General features: G+C 66.7%; 2 protein-coding genes across 2 annotated transcripts; one reads left to right on the forward strand and one right to left on the reverse strand.

Annotated features, from left to right (window-relative positions):
- Positions 1-837: 837 nt before the first annotated feature.
- Positions 838-2,215, reverse strand: CLDN2 (claudin 2). Its single transcript, XM_013959824.2, has one exon. The coding sequence runs from the start codon at positions 2,115-2,117 to the stop codon at positions 1,422-1,424; it is 696 nt and encodes a 231-aa protein (XP_013815278.2). The 5' UTR covers positions 2,118-2,215; the 3' UTR covers positions 838-1,421.
- A 4,949-nt stretch (positions 2,216-7,164) lies between these two features.
- RIPPLY1 (ripply transcriptional repressor 1) lies at positions 7,165-8,852 on the forward strand. Its single transcript, XM_067304434.1, has 4 exons — positions 7,165-7,256; positions 7,604-7,670; positions 8,427-8,512; positions 8,654-8,852. Exons 1-4 carry the CDS (start codon positions 7,165-7,167, stop codon positions 8,850-8,852), a joined length of 444 nt encoding a protein of 147 aa, XP_067160535.1.
- The last annotated feature ends 847 nt before the right edge of the window (positions 8,853-9,699 follow it).

The following is a 9,699-nucleotide window of genomic DNA, read 5'->3' on the forward strand; positions in this document are numbered from 1 at the left end:
TTTCTCATTTTATGATGTTTCTGATAAAAGCTAATGTCAGTGGAGTCCTGCCTCTCTGCTCAGCCTGCGCGCCTCGTGGCACCTGCACATGGCTGGCGGATTCAAGCATGGGATGGGGCATCAGGGTTTCCAGAGGGAGGGCAGGTTCGGGTGCAGGATGAAGCTGAGCTTGCCTGGTCCTTGCAGGCGCTTTGGGAGCAAGTGGGTGCGAGGGGACCGTCACCCTGCTGCCAGCGCCCGGGAGACATGCTTGTGACCACCCAGCAGTCTCCCAGGAGAAACCAGGCAGGGACTGCCCCCAGTCAGCGTGTGCCCGTTCTCTCTGGGCTCCTGGGGCAAAGCTGTGGGGTGAGAAGAGGGGGACAGGGCAGAGCAAGGGGCTCCCTACGTGCCCCCACCAGTGCTGCTTGACCCTCCCTGTGAGACCCGCTGCTGCCCCACATCTCTTTGGGGCCCCAGGTGAGAAGTGCTGCTGGGGGCAGGTGGCCCTGGGCCATGGCCATGGTGATACCTCTGCATGGGCACGTACCCTGCAGGCAGGACCACCTTGCTGCCCCCCGCTTTGCCCACCCAGTGCATAGGCAGGGCCAAAATTGGACCGGCGCTGCCGCCCACCTCCTTGGTCTGCTCCCTTTCCTTCTCCGGCACCCACAGTGCCATCATGCACCGGTGGAGCAGCGGCCGCAGCGGGATCAGCTGGTACATGGGCACATGGTCACCCTGTCCCTCTGAAACATCCCCCACCGGGCTCCCCTGCAGCGTGGGGAGGCCCCCGGGCCCTCGGTGCTGGAGGAAAGCTCAGACACAGCCCAGCTAGAAACACAGATTTATTGCAAAACTGGTTTGAAATCAGCACTCGACCCTGCAATGGTGACTCCTGACCTGCAGCGGGCCCGCGTGGATGCCCAACTGCCCTTGCGATGCCTCTGCTTGGCCCTGCGACACGGTACATGCAGTGACCCAGTGGGTTAACCCTGGGGGCGCCCCACGGAGGCAGCCAGGGGCCGGCACGCTTGCTGGGGCTGCTGTCACCGCGTGCCTGGGGTCTCCCTGCAGTGCAGCCACCTGTGCCCGGGCTGCGGCATCGCTGCTTTTCCGCCTGTCAAGGTGCTCCCTGCAAGCTAACAGCGCCGCGCTGCACCAAGCAGGTAACAGCAGTCAAATTTGTTTTTTTCACCAACTTAGGTAATCAGCTGGGATCTCTAAAACAGTAGCAAGGCTCTTGAGGGAATGGCAGGGAGAGCAGATTGAACCCCCCTCCCCCGAGCACATGTGTGCGAGCGAGAGGGCTGAGCGCGAGAGACACTGCTATGGTCTCTCCTCTTACCAGATGCCATTTGCACCAGCCCAGAAGTTTCGCAGAGCCGGGGCAGGTGCCAGCTGGGTTCCCACCTTGCCATCAGGGCAGCTGCGGGGCCCCTCTACACGTATCCCGTCAGTTTGTAGGAGCTGAACTCACTCTTGGTCTTCTGCGTCTGGCTGGTGGAGGGCCGGGGGCCCTTGCCCGCCAGCAGCTGGGGCTGGTAGGTGCTGTGGTAGGTGTCTGGTGAGTCCCGGGGAGGGCAGGAGGCACAGAGGATGAAGCCACCGATGAGGGAGAGCAGGGAAGAGATGATGCCCAGGTAGAGTGCCTCACCCATCTCATACTTGGTGCTGTCGGGGAGCAGGGGGCTGTAGAAATCCCGCAGCACCACGTGGATGTTCCAGACCATGGGGATGAAGCAGAGCAGCCCCCCAAGCACAAAGACCACACCGCCCGTCACCGCCACTCTGTCCTTGGCTGGCGAGCCCTGCATGAAGATGGTGCACCTCATGCCCATGATGGCGATGAGGCAGGCGAGGGAGGAGACGACACTGGAGCTCACCATCAGGGCCTGGGCCGCCTGGATGTCGGCGGGCAGGCCGAGCAGGGAGTTGTAGATGTCGCACTGGGTGATGCCCGTGCTGTACGTGGCGCACTCCATCCACAGCCCCTTGGTGAAGCCCACGGCCGTCACGATGCTGGAGCCGATGTAGGAGCTGATCTTCCAGCTGGGCAGCAGTGTGGTCGTCAGCGTGCCGATGTAGCCCAGGAAAGCCATGGTGTAGCCCACCAGCTGGAGCCCCACGGAGACCATGTTGGCGCACGCGTGTCACCTCCCCGGGGATCGCTGTGCCGCTGCCTCTCGCCCGGCTCGCTGGCAGCTCTCCCGCGCGTGCCTACCTTCCCATGGCCCGGCCGGCGGCTCCTCTCCACCCCGCTCCCGGGGGTGCTGGTTTTGTGCGGGCAACGGCGTGTGGGTGGGAGCCGGGGGGAGGAGAGGTTACCTGGAAGAGTGAAAAGCAATCCCTCCCCGATTAACGATTGACCCGAGCCTCCGGAGAAACGCCAAGCGCCCTTTCACCTCTGCTATCTTCCCAGCTGAACTTCAGAGGCAGAGCCTGGGAAGGACGCCAGACCGCCAAGGCCCTCCTCTGCGCTGGGCCGCTGCCGGGCGCGGGAAGGGATTGAGCCGGCCCCGCTAGCGAAGCGCCGGCAGCCCCCGCGGCGTGGAGGGGCCCGCTGCCTTCCCTGGGCAGCCGGCTGTCCTGGCACGCAGGAACCCGTGGGATGCCACTGCGCGCAGGGCTGACGGCTGCGTGTTAGCGGCACCCATGTGTTGTAGCTCTGCGTTTCGTGGAAATACTCCTTTGCTGCTATGAATTCATCAGGCTGCTTTTGAGAATCCAGCTAACCTTGCGCTTTCTGCTACGCCCTCTGGCAAGAAAGCCGAAATTGCTGCTGTGCATTGCTCATGTGGGACCTGCTGGAGGTGATTTTGGGTGGTGGCCCCAGAGCTTCCTTGGAGAGCTGGAGGAGGAGGATTGCTCCCCGTCCCCATCTCTGTGCTGGGCTCACCTAGGGCGTTGCGTTGCCGTCCAACCTCCCCCGCAAGCGGCAGGGTATCCAGCTGGGCCGGTGCACAGGGAAGCGCCCGCCTGAGACAGAAACGCGGCCGTCACCCTGCCTGTGCTGCTGGGGACGGTGCTGGGAGGGATGGCATGTGACAGCGATGGCCGCTTCTTCGGGAAAGCCCAGAGGGCCGCGGAGGGCAGAGCTACGTCAGAGTGGAGCGTTCATTAGCAGCACGTCGGGGCCAGCCCGAAGGCCGCTTCCCGGGAGTGCCGGGCCGAGTGGGGTGACGCCGGGCGATGTTTACCTGCCCGTCCCGCGCAGGGTGGGCGCGCTGGGGGTGCAGCTCGCAGGCGCCACGGCGGCCGTGTCTCTCCTCGCCGCCCTCGGGCCCCGCTGCGTCCTCGCTTCCGGCCTGCTGCCCCGGGCACGGGCGGCCGGGCTTTGGCACACGCTGCCGAGCAGGGTGGTTTGTTTTTCCCTTCACCTTGTTTCAAAATTTCCCATCCCGCGGTGTCTTGCGAAACCGGGCTGTCTTAACACTGATACCACCAGGCCGCCGGCCTCGCTCCCTGGGAAAGCTCCCGGCTCGGCTGTAACAGCCTCCCCCGGCTCTGCCCCTTTCTCCTTCCCCTGCTTCAGCACCTCAAATGTTTGGTACCAAACTTTCCCAACTTTTTGTCTCCTTTCCCAGACTCTAGCTAGGACCTGGGCCCTTCTGCCCTGTCTTGTGGGTGCTGCTAACGGGGTGCAAAATAACACGCCACGGGCACTCCTTGGGGTCCACGTGTGGGAAGCGCCCAGGGCTTTGCTGTACTTACGACGGCAGCCGGAGACGCGGAGCTGGGCTGACGGCGGCCGAGGGGCGCTCGAGCTGCGGACATGGGTCGTCCAGGGCTGGGGGAAGGTGGCTCCGGCGGCAGCGCCGGCGGCGAGGGGGCCCGGACCGGAGGGATAAAGGACTGCGAACTGTTGGCTGCAGCTTTGCAAAATCCACGCACAAATCTTAGCCTGGATCAGAGGCTTATCGTGGAGCAGAATTAAACCCTTTCGGGTTCGGGAAGGATTGGGGAGCTGTGACGCCTTGTTTCGTATTAATTATCCGGGTAGGTGTATGCTTGTGCGGCTTGGGGAAGAGGCTGGGGGAGCTTGTGCAGCGTGGGGGAAAGGCAGGCAGAAAAGATGGGTGGAGCGAAGCAAAGCAGAGCTGAGGACGGGAACCTGCTGCAGACTGTGGGGGCGAAGCCAAATTCCTCCCTGCCGCCGCCATCCCCGCGGCTGGCCATCGGCGACGGCCGGGGTGGCGTGGGACACGGCCGCGGCGGACGAAGCGGGGACACCGCTGCCTGTGGCGCTCAGCACCCTTCGGACCGGGCTCGGGCAGTGCTGGGGACCGGACAGGGTGTACCGCCGCCGTTTGGTGCTGGGCGCGAGGCCGCGGCGTCCCGTGGCACCCCAGTGCCCCGAGACAGGGCGGCCCTGATGCGCTGGGGCAGGCAACCACGCGCCCCGCTCCACGCGTCCGTGTCGGGCCGCCTGCCCGGCGCTGGGGTCGGCGGGGCAGGGAGATGCCGTGGGCTAAACCGCCTGCGCGGCGAGCCCAGGCTTTGGCGCACGCCTCCCTGTCCCGCTCGTCCGCCGCGGGGTTTGTTTTTGTAAGACTCCTGGCCCAAATGAGGAGCAAATGGGGACGGTAATGAGGGCCGGGCTCGCGCCGTGCCCCCTCCAGCGTCGCGGCTGCCGCAGATGGAGAGGGGCAGGCAGGGCCCCCGCCGACAAATTGTGCTCGGAGCCGAGCCGGCCCGGCCTGCATTTGGACAGGGGCATTGGGACGCTGACGGCACAGCTTCAGCAGGGACCATTTGCTATTTTCTTTCCTTTTCTGCCCCCAATTGAAGCTCGTTCTCTCCAGGGAGCGGGAGGCTGACCTGCCTGCGCAGCACCCCTAGCGCTGGCCGTGCCGGGGTGAGTCGTGCCGGGCGGCAGGGGCAGCTTCCCTCGACCTCCCGGTACCGTCCAGACCACGAAAAGCCAGGGGAGAGCCAGTCGGCAGGGAGCACAGCCCGGGGAGGTGCGCAGGGGTGCCAGCCCCTCACGTCTCCCCCAGCTCTTGATCCGAGGAGCTCTGTTGAATTTGGGGGCTCAGGTACCCTGATGCCCCTCATCTGTGTGCCGACCCCAGGTGGGGCTGGCTTGTGCTGCTCTCCCCGCCACGGCTGTTTGCTGCGGGGCGAGAGGGGAGGGCTGCTCAGAGCCAGGGTCGCAGCCCGTCATTCAGGGCCTGGCATGGACCGCGGGGGCCGAATGTCCCATCCCTGCTGCAGCAAATATTTCTGCATTTCTGCACAGGCGGGAGGGTCCTGGAGGGGACAGGGTGCCCCGTGCAGTGTCACCTGCGAGCAGGGCTCACTGCACGCCTGCTCTCCTCCGCTTTGTTTCCAGGCAGAAAGCCTCTCCTCTTGACCGCGGCGTGAATATTGCCTTGCAAAGTTTGGGCTGGGACATTTCTGGGTGAAAAAAGCATACAGTGGGAGAGCCCCCATGCCGGTCCCCTCTCCTGGCCAGGAGATGCTGCCGGGGGAGTGCACAGCTCTGCTCTCCCAGGCAAGCGCAGGCACTCCGCGCACTTCCCGAGCTGTCTGAGCCAGTAGGTGGGTGCTGAACATTTAGGGACATGCACAGGCGAGCTTCACCGTGCTCCAAGGCAGGGACTGACTGTCCCAGAGCTCAGCACCTGATGTGCCTGCTGTCCCCATCCCTGTGTGCTGGCGGGGCTGCTGGCCTGCCCGGGGGTTCGAGGCACTTCACGGACGCACTTGGCGCTGGAGAAACCAGCAAAGGATCAAAGAGGGAATGATACAGCGGGCTGCAGGATGGCAAGCATGTGCCATGCCATGGCTCAGTGGTGCGTGGGACTGTCTGGGGTGACGCAGGTCTGGATCTGGCACAGGAGGACGCAATGTGCCTGGAGCCTCCAGCTCCTGCCACCTCGGGCAAGGCGACACTCGGTAATGGGGGTGTCCTAAGCTGGTCCCTGGCCAAGCCAGCTCTGTGTGGGTTTTTCGCGTTGATTCAGCAGAGAAAATCCCACTGTTCCTTTGCTCCAGCCCCAGACTGGAACTGCTGTGCCCCAGCACTGCCCTGAGCTGCGAAGGCTGAAGCCTTTCCTGCCAGAGGGGAGAAACCAGGAAGGCAGGTTGGTCCCAGGAGGCTGTTCCTGGAACAACCTGTGATACAGCTGCAAGCACCCAGAGCAGGCAGCCGCAGGGGAGGGCCCGGTCCCCAGGGCTTTGCTCGCGCCTTCTGTCCCGTTCTGCATCTCCAACAGCCACCCTGCACCCTCATCTGGCTCACACTGGGGCCAGCCCTGCTCCCGGCCCCAGTGAGAGGAGCAGCCCTTGCCCTCCTGCTGCTCTGGCAGTGCCTGACACCTCCTTGGGGTGAGCCCAACAGGGTCTGTGAACCTCTGAGCATGGCTATTGCCCTGCTTTACAGCTGGGGTGCATCTCCTGCAGGTCCGTCTTCCCTCCTTGTTCTCTCCTGTGCAACCCTTCAACCACCTCCTTGCCACCATTGCATGCCCATCACGCTGTCCCATTGCTGCCCATCACACTGTCCCATTGCTGCCCATTGCACTGTCCTCATTGTGTGTCCATCGCAGTGTCCCATTGCTGCCCATCACACTGTCCCATTGCATGTCCATCGCGCTGTCCCATTGATGCCCGTCACACTGTGCCCACTGCTGCCCATTGCACTGTCCTCATTGTGTGCCCATTGCACTGTCCTCATTGCATGTCCCTCACACTGTCCTCATTGCGTGCCCATTGCACTGTCCCATTGCTGCCCATCACACTGTGCCCATTCCATGCCCATTGCGTGCCCATCGTTCTGCCCCAGCGCTCCCAATCTCTCCCCCAGTCCCCCCTGCCTTATGCAAATGGCTACAAAGAGCACTTAATCATCCTCGTTAATTGTCCCTGCCCTCCCCTGCTCCCCCCTGGCCCCCCTGGAGATTTTCTCACAAATGGTGTCTAACTTTTCCCTTCTGTGTTTTGCTTTTCCACCAGAGATCACAGCACCCCGCTCCCAGCCTCCCCCCCAACCCTCTGTTTACACAACTGGGACAAATTTCACACCTGGGGGACCGCTGTCCCCCGCACCCCTGGCCCCTCGCTCCCTGGCCCCTGCCCTGAAGAATTTGTGAGTCACCAGCCTGGGCAGGGCTATAAAGGCGTCCTCGCACGGGGCCTGCGACCTCGGAGGGGACATCGCTGCCGCCTCTGCCCGCCACCATGGAAGCTGCCGCCTGCCGCCTGCCTCCTGCCTGGCCGCGGCTGCCTGCGACTGGGGCTGGCCCGGCCCAGCGGCTCGAGCGAGGGGGAAGGTACCGTGGGCGCTGCAGCCGGGGCTGGAGGAAGCCGGGCCAGGGCAGGGGTGCGCGGGACACCTGGTGGCGATGGGCGTAGGGGAGGCTGCAGCCAGGCGCGGGGGTGAAGGCTGTGCTGCTCCTCGCACCATCCCAGCGGCTGTGGCTGGGGGAGAGGGCGCAGACCCCGGGGAGCAATGCCGGGGGTGCCGCGTCCCCGGGGGGCAGCAGGGAGAGGAGCGCCAAGGCGCTGCGGTCTGGGGTGGCATGGGTGCACCAGCGGGCAGGCAGCCGGGGTGCGGATGAGGACGGCGTGAGGGGAGCGGGCCAGGGCTGCGGTGGTGCTGAGCCTGCTCTCCCCCTAGAGACCTGCCTCTCTGGAGACCCTGGCTGCCCCGCGATGAGGAGGCATCCGGCCAGCTGATGGATACTGTGAGTTTTATGCTCCCTGCTGGGTCCCCCTTCTCCCACTGTGGGGATCGGGGTCCCCATCCCAGGCAGGCAGAAAACAGCCCTCTTGCCCCAGGTGCATTCACCCATTGCAAGCGCCCCCAGGCTCTGGGGCCGACATCCTTCTGGCCCCGAGCCGGGGTCAGCCTGAGCCTGTCTGCCTCGTGGAGGGTGGCGGGGCTCCGCGAGGAGCTGCTGGAGGAGAAGGGGCCAGCGAGCGGGGGAGACCCTGGCAGAGCAGCCAGCGTGCCCACACGGCGCCCGGGGCCAGGGCTGCCCTGGGGGCAGCGCCGGGCAGAGCCTGCGAACACAGAGGGCCCTGCGGGGGCCGGATGAGGCCGCCCGTTCCCCGGCCAGCAGGCATTCCTCAGGGGGTTAGCAGGCGTCTGGGCAGGAGCTTTGGAGCACGGAGGGAGATTACCCTGGCACGAAGCCTGGCGGCGAGGTCTGGGCACCAGCTCCCTTGGGGGGGTGCAGGGACCACGATGCACGCCACGCGGGCAGGGGGAGAAGCAGGGTCCAGCGGAGGCTGAGCCTCCAGGGACATTGCACAGGGGCTGTGAGGCCTGGGGGGGTGTAAAACCCTCCCGGCGGGTGGAAAAGGTCCCCAACCCTGCTGCCGCCCATCCTCCTGAGGCCACTTGGCCCCGCGCCCCGCCCGGTCCCCGCGTGCCGCGCCAGGAGGAGGGGGCAGCGGGACCCTGGGGCAGGTGCCCACCCCGGGCTGTGTCTCCGCAGGCCCGGCCCCACGGCGTGACAGGGGATGGCAGACCCGAGAACGCGACGGGGGACAAGGCGCTGGCGCTCTTCCACCACCCAGTCAGGTAGGTCCTCCGCCGCGCGGCGCCCCCGCGGCGGTGGCCGTCAGAGCTCTGCGCTGTGCCCCGCGCCCCGCGCCCCGCCGGGGCTCCCCGTGGCAGGGGTTTCTCAGGTGGGCTCTCCCCACGCAGGCTCCTCTGGCCCAGATCCAAGTCCTTCGACTATCTGTACAGCGTGGGGGAGAAGCTGCTGGAGAACTTCCCCGTGCAGGCCACCCTCAGCCTCTACGACGACTCGGACAGCGAGGAGGAGGAGGAGGAGGAGGACGACGACGACGACGACGAAGAGGAGGCCGTGCGCTCCCGGGAGGCAGGCTCCCCGCGGCAGGCAGCCCGGGCGGTGTGAGGGTGCCCGTTCGTGGGGCGCAGGCCGCGAGGGCCGGACGCGCGGGTGGCGCGGAGGCTCTCCGCGGCAGGGGAGCGCGAGCGGCCGCCGCCGGGGCAGGCAGGAGCCCGGCTCGCCCGGGCCGAGGAGGGCTGCGCCGGCCGGGCAGATGCCCCCCCGGCCGCCCCTGCCGGGGCAGTCAGACGCGGGGACGGAGGCCAGCGGCCAGGCGCCGGGGCGGGTTGGCGGCGGAGGCCCCCGCGCTCTGCACGGCGGCGCGGCCGGGGCGTCCCGCCAGGGACGGCACGGGCAGGCAGCGGCAGCAGCCCGACGCCGGCGCTGCGCTCGGCTCTCCGCAGCGCGGGGGGCGGCGGGGCGGCGCCCGCCGGAGGCAGCCCGCCGCGGCTCAGCCGCGTGCGCGGGGAAACGAAACGCCGCGTGTGCAGCTCTAACGGCCTCCTGGCGGCGCCTCCCGGGCCTGCCCAGCGGGGGCGCGGGGGACCTGCCCGCCCCGGCCGGCTCTGGGCCGTGACTGCGGTCTCCCCGCCCGGGGAGGCCCCCGGCGCCACCCGCGGAACGCCCCGCTGCGTGGCAACCGGGGGGGGGGAGGTGAGTGGCAGAACTACAACCCCCAACACCCCCCGCGGCAGCCCCGGTCCCGCCATGGCACTCTCCCATTGGGTACAGGCTCGCCCAATCTCCCTTGGATTGGGGGGGATGGGCATAGTGGTCCGCCCGCTCCCCCCTTCGCGCTCCCATTGGGCAAGCGGGATGAGGAGGCGGTGCGTTGCTGGCCGCGGCCGGTTCGATTGGCCGAGAGGCAGTGTTTGGGTGGGGAGAGGCGGGAGTGTGGCTTCGCCCCGCCTCT

This window comes from Apteryx mantelli, chromosome 13, assembly GCF_036417845.1.
Source record: "Apteryx mantelli isolate bAptMan1 chromosome 13, bAptMan1.hap1, whole genome shotgun sequence".
NCBI lineage: Eukaryota > Metazoa > Chordata > Aves > Apterygiformes > Apterygidae > Apteryx > Apteryx mantelli.

Coding starts and splice junctions, on each gene's coding strand:
- CLDN2 (XM_013959824.2), bottom strand. CDS start 2,117: ATGGTCTCCGTGGGGCTCCAGCTGGTGGGCTACACCATGGCTTTCCTG.
- RIPPLY1 (XM_067304434.1), top strand. CDS start 7,165: ATGGAAGCTGCCGCCTGCCGCCTGCCTCCTGCCTGGCCGCGGCTGCCT. Junction 7,671..8,426: donor CCGGCCAGCTGATGGATACT/GTGAGTTTTATG, acceptor GTGTCTCCGCAG/GCCCGGCCCCACGGCGTGAC. Junction 8,513..8,653: donor CTCTTCCACCACCCAGTCAG/GTAGGTCCTCCG, acceptor CCTCTGGCCCAG/ATCCAAGTCCTTCGACTATC.